The 26,862-nt window shown below is 42.6% G+C and overlaps 1 protein-coding gene across 9 annotated transcripts in view; it reads right to left on the reverse strand.

Moving 5' to 3' along the window:
* Nucleotides 1-26,862, reverse strand: part of DOCK3 (dedicator of cytokinesis 3) — a 292,652-nt gene that overhangs the window by 58,002 nt on the left and 207,788 nt on the right. For all 9 annotated transcript variants that reach the window (XM_042236152.2, XM_042236151.2, XM_042236154.2 and 6 more), the window contains 11 exons: nucleotides 21,713-21,837; nucleotides 20,059-20,221; nucleotides 19,283-19,389; nucleotides 18,569-18,740; nucleotides 18,124-18,221; nucleotides 15,857-15,940; nucleotides 14,572-14,672; nucleotides 13,362-13,443; nucleotides 10,259-10,429; nucleotides 7,081-7,273; nucleotides 97-224 (listed from right to left, as the gene is read on the reverse strand). In XM_042236152.2, coding sequence (XP_042092086.1) covers nucleotides 97-224; nucleotides 7,081-7,273; nucleotides 10,259-10,429; nucleotides 13,362-13,443; nucleotides 14,572-14,672; nucleotides 15,857-15,940; nucleotides 18,124-18,221; nucleotides 18,569-18,740; nucleotides 19,283-19,389; nucleotides 20,059-20,221; nucleotides 21,713-21,837 — 1,424 coding nt within the window. The remainder of the gene's footprint in view (nucleotides 1-96; nucleotides 225-7,080; nucleotides 7,274-10,258; nucleotides 10,430-13,361; nucleotides 13,444-14,571; nucleotides 14,673-15,856; nucleotides 15,941-18,123; nucleotides 18,222-18,568; nucleotides 18,741-19,282; nucleotides 19,390-20,058; nucleotides 20,222-21,712; nucleotides 21,838-26,862) is intronic.

Here is a 26,862-nt window from a genome sequence, read left to right on the forward strand (position 1 = left end):
GAACAAAATGATCTTTGTTGGTCTGCTTCTGGTTAAACTGACACAGGACGGGGACAGAGCTTAGGGCCGGGGGTGGCACAGGTCTAGGGCCACTACCAGAGAGCTGGTCTTGACGATGGAGAAGATGCTGCCGAGAATCCCTGAGCAGATGAGCAGCTCCTTCTGCTGCCTCAGGTGAAGATGGATGTGATGGAGAACCACTGGAAGCAGGATGCGGCGGGATTCTGGGGGAGAAAACACAAAGGTGAAGCAGCCCTTTGGAGAAGAACCAGCTGCCTTTGGAAGCCAAGGGCAACACAGGATGCAGCTGGTCTCCAGGCAGGTGGGGCTGGGACTGCAGCCACGCTGGAAAACAGTCCCTGCCTGTGGGCAGGTCTAACAGCCCACTTCCCGGACATCTGAAGACACATCACAGCATTTTCCTTCTCTCTCTCTTTTCTTTTTTCACATTTCAGGCCTCAATTATCTAGGGCCTTTTATGCAGGATGTATGTTAGGAGACTGCTTCCAAATGAAATCTCTTTATTGACTAGACTCCAAATTAAACTCCATTTAAATGACACACTTAGTTCTATGAACTATGCTGATGGAACTAACTAGCAGACTTGATATGGATTATAAATGGTTCCTCTTCATGACGCCCTGACGGCGGCCCGGCGCTCCCACCCTCCTAAGCCTATACTGCACTTTCCCCCTCTGGCCTGTGGGATGCTGTGTGACTCCACAGTAATGAAAGGGACAGAAGGAGGACTTCCACCTTGTCATAAGCCTTTGATAATTAGCTAAACCTCTTTGCCAGTCCCACTGCATACATTAAAATATTTTTCTTTTCTTTCTTCTTCAATGCTGCCTAAAAACTATCTTCATCAGGGGGTGACTATATTTAGAACTCTGAATTCAGGAAGGTTAAATACTAAATCAAGCTCTTTTATCAATTCACTCTAAGACCTTAGGCAGGTTGATTCCTTCTACAGGTTTGATTTCTCCCATCTATACAATGAGGTGCTAACAGCCCCCTTTTGCATTTACTTCACAGGTGTGGTGAGAAGACAAGGTGAAATATAAGTGTGGACATGTTTCTGGTATCTTGCACTCCTATGTGGTCAATGACTGTGTGATTAAAGTGGCACCACAGCCAGTCAGCATGATTTAGTCAGAGTACCAGTAACACAAACAAGCCATGGTATTTTGGATTTTTTGTTCATATCTGGCCATAATTAAGTACTCTAAATGAAATTCAGAATGAAAATCTTTATTGGCAAAAGACAAATTACGTGATATACAGGAGATCTGGGGGACTGCCTTGTCAAATACTTAGAACATGTTGAAATAAAATGGAGTGACAACTATTATATGTTTAAAAGGATGCTTGGATAAAAGAGAAGTCCCTACTGTCTTTTGTAGACCAAAATGCCAACACAGCAGGATTTGTAACAACCAATAGCTGCCTGCAGACAAAATAGCAGTTTGTTATTGGAATCTGCTGATGAAGAAACCAAACTGATATGCTCTGGGAAATGTAAGGGTTGGGTTCAAGACATTACTGGTAAAAGTCCTTCTGCCTCAGGAAAGATGCTGCGGCTCAGGCATTCAATGAACGTGAGATACAAGTGAAAATCTGGTGGTGGCTTGTTATCACCAAATCCAATTACATAGTTCCAGCCACATAAAAACAATTTTTCTTAAGTGATTATGAGAACCAGCTATTAGATGCAAAAGTATTTTAAAAAGTATTTTATTTCTAATAAAGTATGTCAGTGAGGGCAGTCTGCTGTCCGCCTTCCCATACACTCACAAAGAAACTGCTTGCTCAACATAGGAGCACCTCAATACATAAGACAAACACTAACAGACATAAGAGGAGAAATTGATAGCAACACAATAATAGTAGGAGACTTTAACACCCCACTCACACCAATGGACAGATCATCAAAACAGAAAATTAATAGGGAAACACAAGTCTTAAATGATACATTAGATGAGATGATACATTGATATCTTTAGGACATTCCATCCAAATGCAGAAGAATACACCTTCTTCTCAAGTGCACATGGAACATTCTCCAGAAAGACCACATCTTGGGTCACAAATCGAACCTCAGTAAATTTAAGAAAATTGAAATCGTATCAAGCATCTTCTCTGACCACAATGCTATGAGACTAGATATCAATTACAAGAAAAAAAATGTAAGAAACACAAACACATGGAGATTAAACAACATGTTTCTAAATAACCAACAGGTTACTGAAGAAATCAAAAGGGAAATCAAAAACTTTCTAGAAACAAATGACAATGAAAACATGACAACTCAAAACCTATGGGATGCAGCAAAAGCAGTTCTAAGAGGGAAGTTTACAGCCATACGATCCTACCTCAAGAAACAAGAGAAACATTGAATAGACAACCTAACTTTACATCTAAAACAATGGGAAAAAGAACAACCCCCCTCCCCAAATTTAGTAGAAGGAAAGAAATCATAAAGATCCGAGCAGAAATAAATGAAAAAGAAATGAAAGAAACAATAGTAAAGATTAATAAAACTAAATGCTGGTTCTTTGAGAAGATAAACAAAGTTGACAAACCTTTAGCCAGACTCATCAAGAAAAAAAGAGAGAAGAATCAAATCAACAAAATTAGAAATGAAAAAGGAGAGGTTACAACAGAAAATGCAGAAATACAAAGCATTATAAGAGACTATTATGAACAACAATACAGCAATAAAACAGATAGCCTGGAAGAAATGGACAGAGTCTTAGAAAAGTTCAATCTTCCAAGACTGAACCAGGAAGAAATAGAAATTATGAACAACCCAATTAAAAGCACTGAAATTGAAGCTGTGATCAAAAATCTCCCAAAAAAACAAAAGCCCAGGACCAGATGGCTTCACAGGAGAATCCTATCAAACATTCAGAGAAGAGCTAATGCCTATCCTTCTAAAAGTCTTTCAAAAAATTGCAGAGGAAGGAACACTTCCAAATTCATTCTACAAGGCCACCATCACCCCGATACCAAAACAAGACAAAGACAACACACAAAAAAGAAAACTATAGGCCAATATCACTGATGAACATAGATGCAAAAATACTCAACAAAATTTTTGCAAACAGAATTCAGCGACACATCAAAAAGCTCATACACCATGATCAAGTTGGGTTTATTCCAGGGATGCAAGGATTCTTCAATATATGGAAATTAATCAATGTGATACACCATATTCACAAACTGAAAGATAAAAACCATATGATCATCTCAGTAGATGCAGAAAAAGCCTTTGAAAAAATCCAGCACCTATTTATGATTGAAACTCTTCAAAAAATGGCCATAGAAGAAACCTGCCTCAACACAGTAAAGGCCATATATGATAAGCCTATAGCAAACATTATTCTCAATGGTGAGAAACTGAAAGCATTCCCCCTAAGATCAGGAACACGATAAAGGTGTCTACTTTCACCACTATTATTCAACATAGTTCTGGAAGTCCTAGCTACAGCAATCAGAGAAGAAAAAGAAATAAAAGGAATCCAGATCAGAAAAGAAGTAAAGCTCTCACTGTACACAGAAAACCCTAAATATAGAATCAGAAAATTAATAGAGCTAATCAGTGAATTAGCAAAGTTGCAGGATACAAAATTAATACACAGATATCATTTGCATTTCTATATACTAACAATGAAAAATCAGAAAGAGCAATTAAAGAATCAATCCCATTCACCACTGCAACAAAAAGAATTAAATATCTAAGGAGATAAAAGAACTGTACACAGAAAATTATAAGACACTAATGAAAGCAATCAGATGACATAAACAGATGGAGAGACATTTCATGTTCCTGGATTGAACATTGTTGTTGAAATTGTTCCTAGGAAGAATCAATATTGTGAAAATGACTATACTACCAAATGCAATCTACAGATTTAATGTAATCCCTATCAAATTACCAATGGCATATTTCACAGAACTAGAACAAAAAATTTCACAATTCATATGGAAACACAAAAGATCCCGAATAACCAAAGCAGTCTTGAGAAAGAAGAATAGAGCTGGAGGAATCAAGTTTCCTGATTTCAGGTTATATTACAAAGCTACAGTCATCAAGAAAGTATGGTACTGGCACAAAAACAGAAATATAAATTAATGGAACAAGACAGAAAGCCCAGAAATAAATCCATGCACCTATGGGTACCTTACTTTTGACAAAGGAGGCAAGAATATACAATGGGGCAAAGACAGCCTCTTTAATAAATGGTGTTGGGAAAACTGGACAGCTACAAATAAAAGAATGAAATTAGAACACTTCCTAACACCATACACAAAGATAAACTCGAAATGGATTAAAGACCTACATGTAAGACCAGAAACTATAAAACTCTTAGAGGACAACATAGGCAGAAATAAATCAAAGCAAGATCCTCTATGATCCACCTCCTACAGTAACTGAAATAAAAACAAAAGTAAACAATGGGACCTGATTAAACTTAAAGCTTTTGCACAGCAAAGGAAACTATAAGCAAGGTGAAAAGGGAATCCTCAGAATGGGAGAAAATAGCAGCAAATGAAGTAACTGACAAAGGATTAATTTCCAAAATATACAAGCAGCTTATACAACTCAATACCAGAAAAATAAACAACCCAATCAAAAAGTGGGAAAAAGACCTAAACAGACATTTCTCCAAAGAAGACATACAGATGGCTAACAAACACATGAAAAGATGCTCAACATTATTCACTATTACACAAACGCAAATCAAATCCACAATGAGAAATCACCTCATACCAGTCAGAATGGCCCTCATCAAAGAGTCTACAAACAACAAATGCTGGAAAGGGTGTGGAGAAAAGGGAAAGCTCTTGCACTGTTGGTGGGAATGTAAATTCATACAGCCACTATGGAAGACATTATGGAGATTCCTTAAAAAACTAGGAATAAAACCACCATATCACCCAGCAATCCCACTCCTACGCATATACCCGAGGAAACCAGAACTGAAAGAGACACATGTACCCCAATGTTCACTGCAGCACTATTACAAAAACTAGGACATAGAAGCAACCTAGATGTGCATCGACAGATGAATGGGTAAAGAAGTTGTGGTACGTATACACAGTGGAATATTAAACTCAGCCATAAAAAGGAACACATGTGAGTCTGTTCTGATGAGGTGGATGAACCTAGAACCTATTAAACAGAGTGAAGTGAGTCAGAAAGAGAAAGATAAATACAGTATTCTAACACATATATATGGAATCTAGAAAAATGGTACCGAAGAATTTATTTACAGGGCAACAGTGGAGAAGCAGACACAGAGCAGACTTATGGACACGGGGAGAGGGGAGTAGAGGGTGAGATGTATGCAAAAAGTAACATGGAAACTTACATTACCATATGTAAAATAGACAGCCAACAGAAAGTTGTTGTATGGCTCAGGAAACTCAAACAAGGGCTCTGTATCAACTAGAGGGGTGAGATGGGGAGGGAGATGGGAGGCAGGTTCAAAAGGGAGGGGATATACGTATACCTATGGCTGATTCATGTTGAGGTTTGACAGAAAACAGCAAAATTTTATAAAGCAATTATCCTTCAATAAAACATAAATTAATTTTTTTAAAAAAGAAAGCACCTGCTGCTTGAAGCAGCACTCACAGCTTGAGTGAATGCAGTGGCTTCTGTGAAAGTCTGTGCAAACCACTGATTTTATCTTCAGTCCAGGAAATGGTGAAGACAGAAGTGCTTCCCACGAACAGTTACAGGTAGAGAAAAGCTGCATTTCTTGGCGGCAGCTTTAGTCTCAGTAATTCCTTACACAGGCAGTGTTAAGTTAAAGGGGGTATTTGTTTTATACTGCAGACGTGTGTAGCTCTGGGATGAGAAATGACTGTTCTCATACTTTGAAAGTCAAACTCAAAAAAAATTTGACCACCAAGAAGTTCTAATTATAAACATTCTAATAATAATTGCTTTGTTAGCATTTTAGGTTTATTTCTGTGCCCTAGAAGTTTATTCCACAGTGTGATATTCTGCTTAAAGGACCAGACTCATGCTGATCATATTTGACTACTGAATATTTGATCATGTTCAATGTGGCCTCAGGTATGAATCCAGAGGTTCCTTCTGAAAGACAGTCTAGGCTGCTGATTATATTATATTGCTTTTTTTTCCCTATTTTTTTTTTTTTAATTTTTCTGACTGTACCGGGTCTTAGTTGTGGCATGTGGGATATAGTTCCCAAACCAGGGATTGAACTCAGGCCCCCTGCATTGGGAGCGTGGAGTCTTAGCCACTGGACCACCAGCAGGGAACTCCCTGATCGTATTAAGTTTATCAGGCTTTCCTGATCTCTTTCGGGGTGTGGTGTGCTGAGTTGCTCAGAGGTTTCTGACTCCCCGCCACCAGTGCCATGGGCTGTAGCCTGCCAGGATCCTCTGGATGTGGGATTTCCCAGGCAAGAATACTGGAGTGGGTTGCCATTTCCCCCTCCAGGGGAACTTCCCTTCCCAGTGACTGAACCTGCGTCTCTTACATCTCCTGCATTGGCAGGCAGATTCTTTTCCACTATTTAAAGTGTGGAGGGCTCCCTGCCTATCTCTTTGTCTAACCTTTAGAGGCTCCTCCAAAGGGAGGAAAAGGAATCTATCTGTCTGGCAAGGCAAGGAAACAAAGTGCAGTGGGTCCTCAGGGCCTCCTTTCAGGGTTTCTTTTCTTTCCTTGACTCATCCTACCTTCTTGCACTAGACCTTTCTCTCTGTTCCCCCTCCTTTCCCTCTGCTTTTTCATCTTGCTGGGGCTGTGGCAGATCCCTTTTTTGGCAGCTGGCTAGATTTGTGGGCCTGGAGGTTGCTTTGCAGGCCACCTCATGTGGGTCCCTAGAAATAAGCTGTGAGGGAGGCAGTAGGCCTAGGTTTCGGCTGCATTCCCTAACAGAGGTTACCAAAAACTCTGCATTTTAAGGTCCACTGACTTCTCACATGATGGCTGGTAAAATTGAGCCTTTGCTTACCACTTGGCCAACACCCTGATAAGGAAGAAAGGTGGGTCTGACTCGCATCCCAACTTGATTTACCTGAGAAAGAAACTTGATTTACCTGAGAAAGAAAACAGGCGGCTATCCACAGTTCTGGCAATGGACTGCAGCTTCACCACATCCATCGACTGCCCAATGTGTACAGTGCTCGGCATGCTCCCCAGAGTCCCTCTCACAAACTCCGCCACCTCCTGCACAGTGAACATCTGCAGGAGCTCGTCAAAGATGGTTGGGAAAGAGTTGAGGAGTGCAGCCTGCAGAAGCACGTGAAGGTCTGGTTAGCTCAGACTTAGGTCTGCATCTATCTGTGTGCTTAGACAATGACACACAGTGGTGAGAGGCTGAGAGGTAATTGCAGCACCCCTGTTTTGAATGGGCTCCTCCCTGGCCTGTGATTCCATCCATTCCCGTAGTAGTCTTGGGGCTGAAGCAGGAGAACCAAAAAGGAAACCAAAACAAGAGAATTTACTGGGATCCAGGCCATTAGAAGCTTTTGAACTTGCCAAGGCATTTGTTGGCAAGGGAAGGAATTATATAGAGAAATTAACTCTATAGCTTAACATCCATAGCTGTTTTTGCTCATAAAATGAATTTAACTTATTTGTCTCTATGATCAAGTTCTTGACTTCCCAATTTCAGCCCCAAATTCAAGCCAGGAAACTCGCAAAGAAAGGAGGTCAAACATAACTGAGTACCATCAAGCAGCAGTGGTGAACTCCATTCACAGTCCTGCAGCCAGCAGTCTAGCTCTGAAAACTGGACCATTTCCCCAGAATAGTGACATTTACTTGAATCCATAAAGTCTGAAGACTTTGTAAATTATTTCCTTCACATGCCATGCCTGGCAGTCTCAAGTGTAAATCCAAAAAGGAGGGAGGATGTATGGATTTAGTCAGCCATGAGATGCTGAAGACTGCTGATGATGCTGGCCTAGCGTTCAGTGACCTCGACTGACTAGACAAGTGGTCTGTGTGTGTATGGAGACTTCCCTCCTAGGATCTCAGCTCTGGGAGACCCATGACGTGGCTTCTTGAGAACAATCAGAGCCTCTTGGAGGCAGAGTAGTTTAGGAGAAAGAGAATGGGTTTTGAAATTGGACAGACATGAGTTTAAATCCCAGCATTACCACTTATCTGCCACATAACCCTGGGTGAGTTACTGCCTAGTCCTCCTTTTTCTCATTTATAAAATGGAGATGAGGTTATCACTTATCTCCTCATATTGGTATGAAGAAGTTTAGGTGCACCAGGTTAATTTCCAGTAGACTGCCTGGCACACATACCAGGCCTTCAATAAATGCTGGCTCTTGTTCAATCTCTCTTGTCTAAATGGAAATAGCATGAAGGAGGCTCTTCACGCTGCTCAGTCCTCTTAGATGATTAACCCAAGATTTACAAAGGGAAATGGAGTGTCGCCTTGAGACGAGGTGAGAGTGCACTCGTTCTAAGTGGCAGGTTAGGGGAGGGAAGCTGTTTTTCAGGCAGTAAGACACTGTTCTTGACTGAGTGAAAATTTATATGGGGCAACAGGTCTGTCACACTGCACTCTATGTTCAGTCCAGGACCATGACTGAACTTCTGTGAATTCTATCTGCAGATTTATAACTCCCTGAGATATCAAGGAGACCATTTCTCAGTAATGAGAACCAGCACAAAAACTAGATACAAAGACAAAGGGAGGAAGCAGGTATTTCTTTTGGCTGCATCACAAACCTTGCAGGACCTTAGTTCCCTGACCTGGGGTTGGTAGTGAAACCAGGGGCCATGTTAATGAAAGTGCCAAGTCCTAACCACTGGACTCCTAGAAAATTCCCAGAAAAGCAGGTAATATTTCACAATCAATGACCAACAGTAAACTGCTTTGTCCTCTTTAATGGTGGAATTTTCTAATCTCATGGCACCAGGACAGAAGGACACTTGCACCATAACATGTCCTAGTGGTCAGAATCAAAGACATAAAGTCTGACTGAACTGTATACTTGTGGAGGGTTCTGAAACTCATGAAACATGAGCCTGATACCAAAGGAGCAGGTCTGATTCTGACTCAGGTCTAAGCTGAGAATAGATTTAAGGTATTTATCCCGATATGGGAGGAACACGCTATTGAGAAGAGGGCATTGCTGAGTTCTCAGAAAGCAAATCTGCCTTGCTCTGCTAGCTACCTCTGAGCTCCCCAGATCTCCACAGGCTCAGAGATGAGTAGGTGTCCTGGGCCTTGGTTGGCAGGAACTGATAGGCTAGGGGAGAGAGATGACTGGCCTGGGGTATTCAGGAGGGGAGACCATGGAAGGAGGCTTTCTTATAGAGATACCTGGTGACCCTGATGTATTCCACTTTTATAGAGGCTATCGCCCAGCTGTTCTTTTGTTCTCTGGGCCAAGGGGCCTATGGACAACTGGAATCTAGAGGCAACACAGGAGGAAGTGGGGAACAAAAAAAAATTGAGACTATTCTAATCTTAAAGGAGACATTTGAACATATACTTGTGCTGACAGACCTAGCAGTGACGGAATGAATGGATGTAAGAGAGGCTGTCTAGTCTCTGTTCCTAAGTTTTGATGTGATAATTGCCTTCAAGAAACCAAAGAAGTGTAACTCATTAGATATAATCTTGACATTTATCTGGAAGAAAAAGAATAACCTCTTTGTGACTGGGGTAAAGAATAATATCCTTGATCCCTTCTAGGGTATGGGTGCATGGGAAAGGTAACTGATTAACTGACCAGACATATTTAATATAAGAAAGCAAACTTCCTTTCCACTATTATTTCTAATATAATCTAATCCTAATTCTTAGCCAAGGTTTTCTAGTTATTTCTGCAGTTTTTCAACCAATTTCACTCTGAACTTCTAGAATGGATCAATACTAACCTGAAGTTGTTAAAATTAATACAGTGACTAGGAAATAAAATTCTCTTTGCATTCTGAATATCCTTTATAAGTAAGATGTTCATGTACAACTAATAGTATGGCAGCTAAATAAATCTGACCAAAAGAGGGCAAAGTTAAGCTTCTTCTCCACCATAAAGACACGGGGCTGTTCTATATTTGGAAGCTGGGACACAGTTGGCTTTGAAGTAAAAACAGCATTTTATTCTAGCAGGTATTTCCTTATACCTCAACCCTTACCCAAAACATAGAAACCTGGCAGGGCTTTGACTCTGGAAGCCAGGGGACAAAGAAACCACCTGCTAAGACAGACAAGAACCCAGCAGCAAAACTTTCCTGCAGCTCACAGACCTGAGTGAAAAGGAGTGTTTCTGAATTTCTGCTGTCCAGACTGAGCACAAACCGGATGGACTGGAAAAGCTCTTGGATGCTGGACCGGAACTGTTCCTCTTCCATCCCACAGGTGGCACGTGAGTACAAGATCCTTGACTGCACGATAAACTTGAAAAGGTACTCCAACGCCTGGCGGTGTGGGAGAAAGAGGGATAGAGAGGTGTTAAAGATGGGTTTCCCAGGTGGCGCTAGTGGTAAAGAACCCGCCTGCCAATGCAGGAGACATAAGAGATGTGGGTTCAATCCCTGCGTCAGGAAGATTCCCCTGGAGGAGTGCATGGCAACCCACTCTAATATTCTTGCCTGAAGAATCCCACAGACAGAGGAGCTTGGCAAATATAGTCTATAGGGTTGCAAAGAGTTGGACATGACTGAAACAACTTAGCACATAAAGATGGTCAGGAACTAACACATGAAGGAGTGAAGGGTAGAGTACCAGCAAATTATACACTAACCTTGAGAGATGGACATTTCCAACTTTGGAGATAAGCACTTTAGTATTTTTTAAAATTTTTATTGGCATGTGGTTGATTTACAATGTTGTATTACACTAGTTTTCGGTATATAGCAAAGTGACTCAGTTTATATATATATATATATATATGCTTTTTTTTTTTTAAGATTCTTTTCCCACGTTGGCCATTACAGAGTATTGAGCAGAGTTCCCTGTGCTATACAGCAGGTTATTATTACTTATCTCTTTTATACATAGTAGGGAAGTACTTTAATCTTTTTAAATTAGAAAAATGTTTTTTACTTTAATTTTTAAAACCTTTCCTCAAAAATCCAAATGGTCCTTGACAGTAAGTATCTATGTACTGAGAGAATTGCCAAATTATTTCATGTAGCTATGGAAGTGAATAACCATAGACTATTATGGAAGCAGCTGAATTCAAGAAGATACAGGATCAAAAGAAAATTAAATTTCTCTCATTTTTCTCAGGTCTAGAAATAAAAGGCTACAAAGGCAATGATATAAGAACCTCTCTTAAATTTATTCCAAGAAGGAAGAGTACTTTAAGAAGTCTTTTGCATCTTTGAGAAACAGCTGGCGCCTGACATGTGCCAGCCATCTCACCAGGGGTCCAGTTTGGAGAAAATCAGCCTCTAGTTGCACAGGAGCTGGCAGACCCAACACACCCATTCACCATCCTCTCCCAGACCAGGACACCTGCCATCAACAGTTTATGAATAAGACAGGAGACAAAACTCCCATAACATGTGTTGGGAGCAGAATCTGATTCTGAGGAGCCCCTGGAGGTTGGCCCATGCTTATGAGCTGAATAATTCTCTTTTAAGAGAATTCAAGATTCTACACATTCTAATCAAAGAAAGGCTAAAGATCTCCCAGACACTGGAAAGGCAGAGTCATGGAGCACTGAGGAGAAACTTATGCAAGGATGAAATATGGAGCTCTGGCCACCTCTTCAAAGAAGCTTTTCCTAAACTCTTGATGTGAAGTAAAACCTCCTCTCCAGCCATTCTATGCCAAGATCCTATTTATTTCTTTAATAGCATAATTAATTTTTTCCTCACTGACTTTGTATGTTTATCTTTCTATGGTTTATCTGTTGGACACGTTTATTGTCTGCCTTTTCCCCACGTGAATGGAGGTGCTATCAAGGCTGAACCTTTCTGTGTGGGTTCCTGCTGAATACCCAGTGGGTAACCCAATGTCTGACACATGGCAGGTATCAAGCAATATTGGCTGAATGAATGACTCCTAGAAGAAAACTAAGATACCATCTCCAAGGCCTTAAGCAATTAATTTCTGAACTCACACAGAACTTTTTGCATTTAACTCCATGTGTACCCCTCAATTATGCAGGGAACCTCACAGGTGCTGGGGTTCAGAGAAGAACAGAACCCAGGTCCTGCCCTCACATCACACTTGGCACTCTGTTCTACACTTGTGTTTGAGCCTAATTCCCTTTAGGACACAGGGGATGTGTTCTTCCAGGGGAGAGGGCAGTCTTACTCCTCTCTGCATCTCGGCAGCCATGACATGCTGGTTGCCCAGCTAACACATACTGCATGAAGGTCAGAAGTGAGACTTGCGGCCTCAGGTTTTTACAGAATGTGCTGAGAACAGGCAGGGAAAATACAGATTTATGATTTGATTTTGCCTCTTTAAACTGATGATACTTAGGAGAACATGTGTTTGAACTGTTACCACACGAATAACACAAGCACAGGCCCACTAGTACTTAGAGCAGATGATGAGATATTCAAACAGGACAGAGAAAAAGCAGATCTACTTTGCTGCCATTCTTCTTTTATTACTAACTAGAAAGGGTGGGAAAGACATGGTTAAAAAGCAACTTAAAACAAGTGACTCAAGAACAAGAAAAGACAGGGACGAAAGGAAAGAAAGAAACCATGAACTTGCTTTAAGTGAGTTCTCAGAGGATACAAGTTTTTTTTTTTAAAAATAGTTAATATGGAGAACTGCTGAGCAAGAGAGAAATCAACATTCTCATAGGTGGTTCTCTACAGCAGAAGCAGCAGTCATGAGAAAACGAGTTACCAGAAAGTGTAGTTAACTCACAGTGTGGACAGTCCCCTGGAAAGGCGAGCTGCCCAGCACTGCAAAGCGCTGCCTGATCATGGCTTTAAGATTACCTTCTTCTCAACATATCCACATACAGTACATTCACTCAGTTCTTTTTACTTAAAAAAGTTATACAAAATACAGTGTTCAGTAAATACTGAAGAAGGGGAAAGTATTAGATAATCTTATTTCTAATCAATGTTGGCTTATTTCTAACCAACACTGGCTTAGAAGGAGATACGCTACTTTAGCCAGGGGAAGCAAAGACTGACACTAAGGGTAGAAGTGAGGCAGTGGGGATGACTACGAGCTGCATGCACATCATCCCTCCCTCCTGCTCTCTGATACAATGATGAGGAATAAAGACCTTTTAGGGCAAAATCAAAGGGAGAAAAGGGCAGTTAGGTGGATCAAGGCAGTCATTCCACACTGTCTACACTTGTCCTGCACTCTACTCCACGGAGGTTACTTGCAAAGTTCTGCAGGGGTGGGCCCTTTTCAGGACATTACCCGCATGGCTTCCTGAATGTGGTCCTGACGAATCAGTTCTGCTGAGCAGTCCATGTACCACTTCAAACAGCGGATTAGCTCCCTGGGAAAAAGAACAGTCCAGAAACCCCACTTTAATCCAAAAGCAATGCAGCCTGAAATACCTGCAGTCCTAAATTAGCCATAGAGGAAATAATATACTGCTGACAAGCTAGAATGCAGCGATGGATTCATCACAGCTGTGGAATCTTTAGACCACCTGAGACCAGACAACACTCCTGACCAAGAGATGCCACATTTCAATCAGCAGTTGGAGTCATTCTTTCCCACTTCCCCTGGGACACATTTCTTTTGATTACAATAAAGTTTTCCCAAAGTCATGGGCTGGATGTGTGTTTTCTTTGTTGAAAACTGCTAAGTCTCCAGAATATACAACAATGACTAGTAAATAGCAGGCTCTGAATAAAGGTGTATGGTCCCATGTGCCTCTCCTTGCCATCCCAATCATCTTATTTCCTTAGGACCAAGTTATCTGAGTGGCATGCGACTACAGGGTCAGAAAGTCTGCACATATACATGGCCGAAGAATTCAGAGGTCAAGAGAACAGGCCCTCTGCAGACAGCAGGGTTCACATCTGGGGCATATCAGTCTCGAGCTCTGCATCCTTGAGCAAGTTATGTGAGCTCTCTGTCCTCACTCTCTTCATTTAAAATACAGGCAGCAATAGTACATCTCAAATTACTGTGAATTCTAATGAGATGACACATGTAAAATCTATAGCACAGTGCCTGCTCTCTCCAAAGTGACATCAAAGTATCAGAGTCCAGTGATTCCACAGCTTCACTACCCTTCAGGTTTTACCTCTTCAAAACTTATGTTCATTCCATAGACTAATATGGCAACTTTTAAAATTGCTCTAATGGCTTTAGATAACCTGTGAGTGCTTCCCATGTTTACTCTTTGTATTATCTCTTTTATTGACTGTCTTTTCTTTCCTTTGATATTTATTTGTGGATGCTATATTTAGCTATTCACATGCTTCTCATTGAAAAGACAAGATATTTTTAGCAGCTCTTCCATCATTTCTTAGAAGGAAAAGCATGAAAACTATGTAATAAACTATAGTATAAAACGTCAGCAAAAAGCCCACAGCTAACATCATTCTCAATGGCAAAAGCCTGCCTTTCTATTCAAACACAAGTCCTAATGATGATGCCAAATGCAACTTACTTGTATGCCAGGGCTCCAGCAAAGTGCTTCTGGATGTACGTGTCCATTACAGGTCGGAAGTGGAAATATTTGATGTCTCGGAGCAGGTTGATGATGAATACCTGGGAGAGACAAGGTGTAGCAGAATTCAGTGGAGGCCTCAAACCTACCCCCAGAAGGAAACAACTCTTGATTCTTCAAGGGATGGCAAACTACAAGTGTTTTCTCCAGTGTTTCCAGGGGAGGTAAGACTGCCATTCCGGGTATGTATTTCTGGCATGTTTGTTCTACTGCTAACAACCCTGGCCTCTCATTCCAGACATGGGACTCATTTGTCAACACCAGTGACTCTGACCTTCTCTCTTCACAATAATGCTCAGTGGTACAATGTGGACCAAGGGAAGACAAAACAATATCTGTGTTGTGGCACAAACATTAAGGTATCTCAAAAACTTGGAAAAGAGAGAAAAAAATACTGTCCTCTGAGCCAAATCATCCTACAGAAGCTTGCACCCTTCGGAAATTAGGGTTGGTTGGCCACGGAGCCAAGAAGAAAAGCCAGAGAAACAAACTTTGCCAAATTCCACTCTAACTCTTGCATCTGCTGCTCATCTATCATACAGACTTTAAAGTATCTGGTTGTCCTTGAACACATAGCCCTCCTGAAGGACTGGACATGTTCAACAAAACACACTGAATATTCAGATCACTGTCTTTTCTCACTGAGCAACCTTCTGAGACTCTGGTTCCCAGACAACTGTTTACAGGGAGAGGGTGTGATGCTCAGACCAGCACAGAGAGTCTCTGCTTATCCTCTGTTTTTGTTTTTGATATTTATTTACTTGGTTGTGCTGGGTCTTAGCTGTGGCACACAGGCTCTTTAGTGGTGGCATGTGAGATCTAGTTCCCTGAACAGGTATTGAACCCAGGCCCCTTGCACTGGGGGTGCAGTCTTAACCACTGGACCACCAGAAAATTTCTGTATCCTACTTTGTAAGTGGAAAACGAGCTGTCTTGTTTCCTTTATTGGTCTCTGGGCCTTTTGTTGGTGTAGGTCACTATTTCAGCAACCTTGCGATAGTATGAGACTAAGTATCAAAACCACAAAGCAGAGGTCCAGATTTGCTCATATAGAGATGTGCCAGGTAGGCAGGTTGTTGGTCTTCCTTGGTGACACTCATCAGTCCCTTTCCTGTTGGGCTCATCTGCATCATGTGCTGACTCACTCAAATAAACTGCCTTCCGCAGATTTTCAAAAAGTATGTGACAGGAATAATCAATAAAAATCAGGAAAGGTAAGACTTACCAAAGACTGAAATACCAGCAGGCCATATTTCTCTGTGTTATCATCCAAAATCACAAAGAGTGTATCTAAGATGTCCTGCAGAAACTGCAACAGCATAAAAACCAGAAGGCTCAGGTCTTAGGACCTTGGACACACGGTCAGACGTTCAAACACCAATGAATTTATCTCCCAAACAAACAAAATCAAACATCTCCTAAGACCTCAAACTACCACTTAAAAATAACCTGGTATTCCATCTCCACCTAGCCAAGAAATAACTAGGTGAACTTTCGGTGTTTGATTATAGCCCAAAGGGCCCTAAGAGAGACCTAAAGAGGCTCTTCCTGTTGGGGAAGTGCTAAACTTATAAGGAAAGAGCAATTACCTAAAAAATTTAGACCACCCACAAAGAATAGCAATCCTGAAGGCAACATAACTGATTTTGATGCCAAATTCACTTTTGAGAAAAAGTGCTTTCTTTCCTGGGACCCCGAAATTCAGCAGTCTCTTACTGTCTACTATGACCTACCTCTGTAGAGGACATCTGGATAAGGATGTGACAAGCTAGGCCTTACCTACAGAAACTTATTTTTTGGTCTAGAAACTAGTATCCCAGGAGAAGAGAGAATGCAGCTGATGAGGGCTGTCAAAGAGGGTAAAAGATCTGGAGACAACATTTTTCTTTTTTTGAGCAAGTGTCTTTTTCTTTCTAAGATGCAAGAGTCCAGGGAGAGAATAATAAATATTCATGGATGCTCCCAGTCTTCAAAAATCAAACCTAATACTCTGTTGTTCAAAATGCAATTTAATGATATAATGTTTACAACTTGCTTCAAAACAACATAAGGTAGAAGGCATGGATGAGGGATTTATGGGCAGGACTGGCCAGGGGTTGATGACAGTCAGGGATGAATGACAGGGAGATGTAGGGTTATTTATTCTGTCTGCATCTTTGGATGCTTGAAATTTTCCAATAAAAAGTAAAAAATAATTAAAATGCTAGCATATTCCCTTTACATTCTCTCCTGGCTGGCTTGAGACAAATACTGATGCTAAAACCAGAAATGCTGGTAGGATGTTCTCTTGTCAGGAATGTAACAACTCAACCTTAAAAAGATCACAGAGCTTTCATAGTATGTGGTCTGTTCCACTGGTGAAATTTTTAATATGTTTAGAAGGAAAAAATGCCCTCAGTGTAAATTTATCTTAAGTTTCAAAACTAGTTTGTATAAAGTTTCAAAAGCTTGTTTGTATAAAGAGTTCTTTTAAAAATTTATGATACTCTGATCAATTAACACAAAATTCATACAAGACTTCATAAAAGTACAAAGAAATACACAGACTTTAAAATTATCCCTCATTTGGAGACACCGTGTTGTGTATTATTGAGTCAATGGAGCTGTAAAATAAAAGTACAGACAGTGCAGTGGTAACAGATTTGATCCTTGCCATGATGGAGCCAAGAATGTCCACGTACGGACAAGGTGCCTTTTTGAAATTCAATCTCTAGCCTACATTCCACTGCTCTTGCTGATCACCCAAAGCACCTCCATTCTCCTCAGTTGAGTTCAGTCCATTGTGCAGAATCCGCCTACCAGGCTTCACCATTGAGAAGTGCCTGGGATTCTTCTTGGGCTCAAGTCAGGTGGGCAAACACCTAGCTTCTACACGGTGTGGAGAAGCCCTAAGGGTAACAACTGGGGTTGGGCAGTGTTGCTGTCAGTTTGCTCAGGCCATTAGATGGGAAGTGTCACAAAAGCACATGAGAAAGCCCATGAGGCAGAGAGCAGGGTAGAGCTCCCCGGTCTGGACTCTTAAGTGAGAGACTGGGCAAAATCAGGAGTTCCAGTTCATGGAGAATATTTAGAGTTCTTCTAGATAATCCAGAGAGTGGGGCCAGGAGGACACCAGGCTGGGTTTGTGGTAGAGGTTTACAGAGTAAGCGAAGAAAGGAAGCGAGCAGAGACCTAGAGGCATGCAGGCGGCAGCCCACACTGGGATTGTTTCTGAGAGGCTGCCCTTTAATTATCACTTTGCTTTCTGGGAAGAAAAACAAGCCAGAAAATAGGGTTTAAAACTTAAATATTGTTTCTAAAAGGTAATAAACCTGATGTGATACCTACTTTAAAGAAAGAAGCTAATTGAAAAAAAGAAAAATAACTTTACTCACTTAACTATATACCTTAAAAAGTGCTCTCAGAGGCTTATAGGCAGAAATCAAGGGGAAGTAAGGCCCTCTGCCCAGATTCTTGCTCAGCTAGCACATGTGAATTGGGTGAAAGCCATACCTTAACAATTTCCTCCCCACTGACATGACGCAGCCGCCCAAGGATGTCCATGATCCGGTCTGGAAAGGCCTTCCATTTCAGCAGAGCAAGGAGGTCCACTAGGAAGCAAGCCCCAAAAATGGTGAACCCTGGCTATGTCATGGGCAAGCAAAGCCTAGACTCCCCTTGCCAAGGGTGGGTGGGATCTAGAGAGACAGAAACAGCTGGAAGCAGTGAAACAGCCTCCAGAGTGCTGCGATCAAGGCTACAGACACATCTGTAAAACCATGGAAAACCCCATAGCTTGCTATTACCAAGTGATTCCTTCAGCTTTGAATGAGAAGAATCCCCTCACTGTGGCATGAAAAAGCAGAAGCAACAATTTCTATCTCTTGATAAATATCAGCAAGACAAAGCAGCAAGTGGGGACAGTGGAGGGCTCCCCCCTGCGGGCACCCTGGCCTACCGTTCTGGGTGAGCTTGGTGGAGGAGAGCTGTGTGGAAATGAAGAAAGACTCTTTGGTGCTGCGCTGGAAGATGAGGCTGGAGGGGATGTTAGGGCAGCCATTGTAATCCTCTTTGCAGCAGGGCAGGCCCAGGTACAGAGCGTGGTTGTTAAACGTGCTATTCTCATCACACTGTAGGCATAAGTAGAGGACACAGAATATTTCTGGAACCATGCCACGTGTAAAACATCAGGTCCCAGGGAATTTTGGGTTCTTGAGGCTGGACCTTGGACCTCAGGTCCTGTTAGAAGAGTACTTCCTAAGCACTTTAAAAGCGTTTTCCATTTCTTCCCCCAGAATGGCTCATATGCCTTTTAAAGAAAACATGGTGAAGCTCATGGCCTCTATCTGTTGTGCAGGAAACTTTGGGTACCAGCTATGCTGTGATAGCTGACAGAATCAGAGTCTCAAATGGCAGGTCTTCAAACGTACGAGCCAAGGCTGTAATGGCACAAAGGGGCTGAATAATAGATTTCCACGACTAGTGGAGTGGGAAGTTGGAAACAGAGGCCCTGCTGGTGTGATCTGTGGGAAAAGACAAAAGCCTGCCCACGGGTGCCCTGCTGTCTCCACCTGCACCCCACCCTAGATCCACTGGCCCACTCGGGGGAACCTCCTGACCGAGAACCACATGTGACAGTGGTCTGAGCGGGGGACAGACTGAGGCTCCGTACCTTGTACACGTAGAGCTCATGGATGTCATCGGAGAGGGTGGTGCCATCGTCCCGCATCAAGGGTGAGAATGCAAAGCCGAAGAGTTTCTTTTCCCCTTTGTCTTTTGCTGCAATCAGAGGCAAGCATGAGTTGTTCTGCCTCACACCTCCCTTTCCAACAGAAATTCCCTTTTTCCTTATCACCTTGTGTGCTTTACTTCTTTGTCCCTTACTTTGTTCATTAAATAGGTAGCAACCTGATGGCAAGAAGGATCAGAAATGTACTAGGCTGAGTTTCCATTTATATTGCAAGGTACACAGGCTACCTAGAACCAAACAGAAACTACATGGCTAGTCTTGATAAACCAGGGGCCCTTTAAGGAGTTTACTATATACAAAGGAAACCCCCAAAGAGGAATGACTCTGGCAATTATCCACTGTCCAAGTCAGACACTACAAAAGGCCAACAACATCAGATCTCATTTTTAAAAAATATTTCTTTTTGATGTGGACCATTTTTAAAGTCTTCATTGAATTTGTTACAATACCTAACTAGGGATCGAACCCACGACCCTGGAACCGAATGTGAAGTCTTAACCGCTGGACCCAAGGAAGTCGCCAGATCACACATTTTTGGATCACTGTCCAAAAAACAGTCTCTGATGACATCCCACCTCTGCGTACACAACTCCTCATTTTCTTGCCCTGATACTAGTAAGAACTCTTATTTCTGTCCCAGAGAAGGAAGAGTTATATTCATATTCTCAAAGCAATGTGGAGAGAGAAATCTCACTCACTGGAGCAGTGTCTGAACTCGAAGCGCAGATGGGAGCCTCGGAACCGGTCAATGGGGATGGGCAATTTGATAATCTCTCCCCAGCGAGGACTGTTGCTGTGGTAGAGGACGAAGGAGTGGTAGGAACTCCTGTTGGGCTCTCCTGAACCCAAGCTGATGCAGTCCTGGAACAGAGAAGCAGAGCAACATGCCACCCTACTGGAGGCGTCCCTTGGATTTCTCTGTCACTCGGACATTTCACTTCTTCCTTTGTGAGGGTCTTATTTTTCCATCAGGCCAAATCTATCAGGTGACTGAAATTCAGACTCTGGGGGCAACTGTGAAGATGGCATACAGAGCCAGCAGTCACAGTGCTCCTTGTTCTCCTTGGAGCAGAGGCAACCACACACACCACTCAGTTCACCTGAAGGAAGCTGAGTGGTGCCATCTGAATCACTAAGGCAGACTCTTCATCCTCATTAAGAAAGAAATGGACTCAGCAAAGTCAGCTGTACACAGAGCTTTCCAGATCAGAGAAATAATTAAATAACAAAATGGAGAGAACCGGTTTTCTAATCTTCAGCCCAAAGGTGCACTGGCATTTTATGTTGCCTGTGGCTGACTGTTCTTGGACATAACCAAGGCAGACCAGATTTAACTTGACCCTAGTTTCCAAATATTACTGTGAAAATGCAGTCCCACGCCCCCCGGGAAGCTGCAGGCAATACAAGCCAGAGCAGCTCCTTGTCCACACAGGGCAGAGTGAACAGCTGAGAGCTCTGCTGACCCCCACATTATTCATGCAAACAAGAATCGCCTTAGTCCTTGAGGTGGGTTTTTTTAATGACACACATATCTCTGTTTCTAATACCACATCTACCCTCCATTTCTTTCTATTAAATAGCTTTGAGAGATGACTGTGACTAACTTTACCTCTTTCCTTCTGTAAAATGTGGATGATCATTGCTGTTCTGCCTACCTCATGACGCTGTTGTCGACACACAGAAGCAAGGTTTGTAAAAGACTGATTTGCCTTCTACCATCTGGCATGCAAACAATGCCTTCTCATTTGCCAAGGACTTGACCATGACTTGACTGAGGGAAAAACTGACATAACGAAAGCAGAAAACAGCACTCCAGGTCTTCTTTTTTAATCAAGAGTGTCAGAGGGTCCTTGTGCTGCACTGGTTGGAAACCACCTTTGGGGGCCTGAGTCTGTTGTTCCTTGTCACATAACCTGGTAACAGCAAGTGGGTATACCCATTTACTAAAGAGCAAATATAACCTTCTATATTAGCTCTAGGACCTAATAACAGGTCCAAAAGAGTGGGACCTAATAACAGTTACCAAAACTAAGCAGCTGGATGCTAGACATGTGGCTGAAAAAGTAACATGTAGGACAGAACTGGAGGGAATAGGTCTAAATGAGGACAGGAAGGATTCAGGTCAGACACTAGGAAGAATTTCTGAAAAGGCTGTATGACCCTGGAAGTCATTATCAGAGCATACTGCAGGGTTTCCCTGAAGAGAAGCTAAGGTGGAGAAGAGTCTTAGGAAGTGATTTCAGTCCCTCTTGAGGAGGATGGGTCTGAGGATGGGACTCTGGACGAAGTCCACAGAAACACTGAAATTATTACAGGATTAGCTGCCACTTCAAACTGACTGGCAAACCTTACCTTCAAGATTTCACCATCTGCGTAAAGCACATACATGGTCACTTCAATATTCTTTTGTACGCTCTTTCCCCCTCTCTCAAAATCCCCCTTCTCCAGGGTGAGGTACAGGTCATTGCGGATATCACCTGTGGGGAAAGAAGTGCCACGTATTCATGACTGCAGAAGCCGCTGTGCCCCATGTGCGTGGAGGACAAGGCTAGCATCTGGATCCTCCAGGGTTCAGGGAGGTGCTCAGGGCATTCCAAGCTTGGTTAATCACAATGGACGTTCCACCAATATCAGTGCAGCAGTACTCAGGTGGGTTAGTCATGTGCCCTCTCAGTCTGAATCTTAATGCTGTTCACCACAGCTTGGCTAGGGTGGGAAAAGGCAGACTGCAGGGGACTGCTCAGCCTCTCTCCCCTCCAAGAGAATGGCTGTAATCTAATCCTCCAAAAGAGGAAAGGTTTTACAATCAAAAGGAAAAGCACTTCCTTTAATCGTATCTATGTCTTAACCACTAATTCCTCGTTCTTTCCCTCTTTCCTACCTTTCTTTTGGCAGCCCTCCATCTTTCTGAGTCTGCCTAGAGGATACACTGCTCCTTCCTTCTGCAGGCTTACCTAGTTAAATTCCCTGCTGGGGTGTCAACAGAGGTCACTGGATGGTCAGGTTTTCTTCTTTTTGTAGCAAGTGCTCTGGGAGCAGATGACTCCCCAGAAGCGCAGGTTGGACACTGGGGCGACAGTGTTGGGCTCCTGTGCTTTGAGTCCAGCCCCTGCAGCCCACACTGGCTGCTTTAGAGCGGGCAGGAGCGGAGCCAGCTGCAAGTCTGAAACGACCCAAGTCTCAAACGCCTTTTTCTTTAAGGGGGGATGGAACTGTCTGTTCATGTATAAAAGGAGCTTATATGGGCTGCTCTAAGCTTCTAAACCCACAAAGTGACCAATTTTACTTAACACAAACTAAAGAAGGGCTTTCGACTTGCAAAAAAAAAAAAAAAAAAAAATGAAGCCTTTTGGGGGTGGGTGGGGAGGGAATGTTCAAAGGAAGAAAATGACAAAGGGAAACCAGGTGAGGCCAAAGTGAGGATGTGCTGGCAGCCTGAAGAGATCAACTGAAAGTTAATGGAACAATTCATTAACTTGCAAAGCAAACCAATTCAGAAAGCAAAGTCTTTCCACTTCAGTTTCTAGAGAAACTGGCACATCTAAGTCTGCTCATTACTTGGGATCACAATAACATAAAGAGGCTTTGTTTTCGGTGAGCTACTGAGCTTTCTGGTTTGGCCAGGTACTTAATGAGAGCCTCTTTTCCGCACTGCCCGCTTTTCTAACTGTGGGTGTCTGAGTGTCTCTTACACATGAAACAGTGATAGACTAAGACTGGCCCATATCTTGGGCTTTGGGGTCTTCATGTCCAACCTTCTATTCTTAATGTTGCCTTCCTACCCTACGAGTACTGTCTTGTGTTTTTTGTCACATAATACTCTCAAAAGAGCAGTCCATGAGGACCGATTATTCTCTGACAATGCAGAGAACTTTAACATGTGAAAGCTATTTCCCTAAACAAATAGCCCTGAGGCTTCACGAAGGGAAGAGGAAAATGCATTCTTGAAAATCACACGCAAATGCAACTGCTGAGCAGGTGGGACCGACTTCAGGGGGTCCATCCTTGCAGTCTGCACAGACTCTCCTCCTGGGCTGAGCAGAACCTCTACTTTGAATTCTGATGAGTCTAGAACTTTAATCTTCCTCTTTTGAACAATCCTACTTGGGTCCTCCTTCACTTTCTTGCATTGGAGAAGGAAATGGCAACCCACTCCAGAGTTCTTGCCTGGAAAATTCCAGGGACGGTGGAGCCTGGTGGGCTGCCATCTACGGGGTCGCACAGAGTTGGACACAACTGAAGTGACTTAGCAACAGCAGCAGCAGCAGCAGGTCATTAAAAAGAGCACTCGTGTGCAGGTAGGGTGGGGAAGGCGAGCAGGAGGAGAAGGAAAACTCAAATGCGTCAGTTTGCTACTGTCAGAACAGAGGATGAAAAAAATCAGCCCTGAAAGTAAAATTCAAAATTACTGGGAACTTAACTATAGGTTATTGCCATTATAATGGGGGAAATCGGAGTTGGTTACACCTTAAATTTTTAAAAACTGGAACAGACACCTCAGAGCTTTCTCCTGATAATAGCTTCTTAGTTACATATTAGCTTTTCTATGGAACTTAAGTAATTATTCAATTTCTAGGATGATCTGGCATAAAGTGAATAGAGAATTTTAATGTCTAAAGAATAGGTGCTTTGTTTAAAATTACCCTGGTTTAAATCAGCACTCTCTGGAAGTTATTCTCAAGACAATTCATGTGACTCTTCAAAGCAGATGTTGGCTACCAGCAACAGTATTCTAGCTTGTACAAGCATTTTAAATTTCTGTGGCTCTATACAAAAGGTAACATATTATAGTAAGTATGTCCCTAAATGGAACATTTCAAACTTTTCCTAGCATTGTACGATATAAAATACTAACATCAAATTGGACATCATCTTACAGATGGATAATGACAGAATTTGGTCTGTTTTGGTTTTATAGAGTGAGTTCATAGTTTCTGAGCCGCTTCTCCAGGGTATTTTAAACCAGAATGCTAATTTCAAATGAAGGACTGAGTTAGATATTCTTACAGGTTTTAGTCTTTTAAAATTTTCTATGTAAATAGAATGCCTTTTGTGATCATCTAGAAAATGTGTAAATACGCATAACTGTACCCTCTGAGTTACACACTGAAGCAGCTTGATTTCATCAGATCTTTCTTCTTTATTTAGAGAATAGATCCGCCTAGAACCAAGGCCATTCTCAGTCAGAATAGTTGCAATTTTGTAAATTATGGCCTCAATTTTGAAAACAGCTCTTTGTAACTGTTAATGTAGCTGGGGCCTTCTCCTCAAAAGCTCTCTGGAGGATCATTTAAATTGAACTCTCCACTAATTCTCAAGGAACTAGAAGTAACAAATGTGAAGAGCTCCAGGATTTAATGAGCCAGGCCTGCCTTACAGAGAGCTTCCCAGGGTCCCCGCTGTTCATAGCTATCCTGATCGCACGTTACATGTTTACAAAAACTACTAGTAGGATCATGGGTTAATACTGTCTCCATGAGGCTTGTGTAAACTTTAGCACCAGTGGCCTGGAAATATTACCAGGAGAGGCATGAGGACAGGCACCTTACAATATGGTTGGGAAAGAGAAGGCCTGAGCAGCAGTTTCTGTGATTAGCTTGGAGACCACCGCGTATATCTGAATCATCTAGGGAGCTTGTTAGAACTAGATTTCTAATATTCACCCTTAGAGATTCTAGTAGGTCTTGGGTGGGGCTTGTGTACTTGTATCTTTAAAAAGCATCAGGTAACTCCGATGCTCTCCAGGGTTTAACATCAGGGGACCATAAAGTGTGGGTCTGCTGGGAAGATGCTAGTGAAGTCTGTCTGGGGGTGTGGAACTGGGTAGCTCTTAGGCAGCATGGAGGATTGATGGGACAGGTATGGAGAGGGGGAGGCTTTTTGGAAGCAAGTGGGAGTATGTATTGTGGAAGGCAGCCCTGATTCCATTTGCTAGGTGTCCTCTGCTTCCAAAGATTGGCAGAGCCTCTAAGAGCATCAGCAATGCCTTACATCTCTGAATGCTTGGTGCTCAGTTGACACGCAACAGAGTTTCTTGAATGGGAAGATGAATGAATGAGGCTGTTCTTGTAAGAGGGCTTCAGAATAAATAATCTTTGTCCCTTTTGCCGTTTCACACAGAAGCCAGTGACAGCTGTTGGTACAGCTGCATGTCAGAGAACTAGGGACTTAAGAGTCGGCAGAGGCTGGCAAACTTTTTCTGGAAGAGGCCAGATAGTAAGCACCTTTCAGGCTTTGTGGGCCACATGTTCTTTGTTTTCACAACCCTTTTAAAACGTAAAAAACCATTCTGAGTTGGCGGACAGTATGAAAGGCTTCTGGATTTGGCCTATGGGCTATAGTTTGCTGATACAGTGTTCAACTGTCCAGAATAGCGTCACTACCCAGCAACACTCCAGATTCCTAGAAGTTGACACAAAACAGCTGCTGGGGAGGGAGCCAGGTCAGGGACCTGAGGCCGTCTGACGATGTCAGGGATTGGCCTGAAACATTCTGGGGTCCTTTGACAGAGAGGTCTCAGAAGGAAGCAGTGCTTTGCAGCTACCAGAATCCCAAGGGGCTGGGAAGCACTGGGACAGAGCTGCATCCAGCAGAGGGAACAGCGTGTGCTTCAGCAGCCGGGCCTGATCATCCAAAGACCTGCATCCAAGTGCGACTTTGGAGAAACAGCTCATCACATGTTTGCAGGTCTCCTCTGAAAGCAGTCTGCAGAGGTTTCAGAGTCTTCGAAGTCCAGCTCAGGCACCAGAGTCTCTGTTAGCAAGATTGTCTCTTGCCAGACACACCAGCCTTACTTGGAGTTTGGGGGGCACTACGTCTTGCTTGGATTCTTTATTACATTCATGTTCCTTCTGTACAAATGACTCACACCACATGTGAGGCTCTGGGTTCAAGGATAATAGTGTTAACTACTATATTATTTAGAACTTGTCCAATTTGAGACAGGATTAGAAAGAGCTTCTGTGGATAGTGCTTTCTTTCCCTTAAGACCATGTAAAACTAGAACACATCTTCTCCAAGGAGACACTGCAGCCTGCTCGGGATGGGGCCAATTCTATCTCTTGGCAGAACAGGAGTCTCCTGACAGCATTCACGGAGATGTGGAGATGTTAACTACCATCCTGTATGGACAGTTTCAGACATGTGACCAAAGTTTTATATGCCGGAGTAGCTCTTATTCTGAGGAAGAGACTTAAAAAAAAAACAGGCTCTTGGGAAGATTTCTTTAGAGTACCCAGGAAAGACAGGTTCTTTCTTTCTCTAACCAAGTCTTCAGTGTCACACTTCCATTGGTTTCTATTGCTACAAAGTCAGTGACGTTCTCTGCTCTAACAGAATGACAGGAATGGGCACGGAGTGACATCACTGTGTATGGTTATTCCTTTCTTGGGTCAGGGATGTGGGGATATTCCAACCCGTTGTGGGACCAGATGTGATCATTCCTAAACCATCCCTTAGAGATACGGCCACAGCTTCGTGTGACACTCAGACTGACCACAGTC

The sequence above is a fragment of the Ovis aries genome, chromosome 19 (assembly GCF_016772045.2).
Source record: "Ovis aries strain OAR_USU_Benz2616 breed Rambouillet chromosome 19, ARS-UI_Ramb_v3.0, whole genome shotgun sequence".
Classification (NCBI taxonomy): Eukaryota; Metazoa; Chordata; class Mammalia; order Artiodactyla; family Bovidae; genus Ovis; species Ovis aries.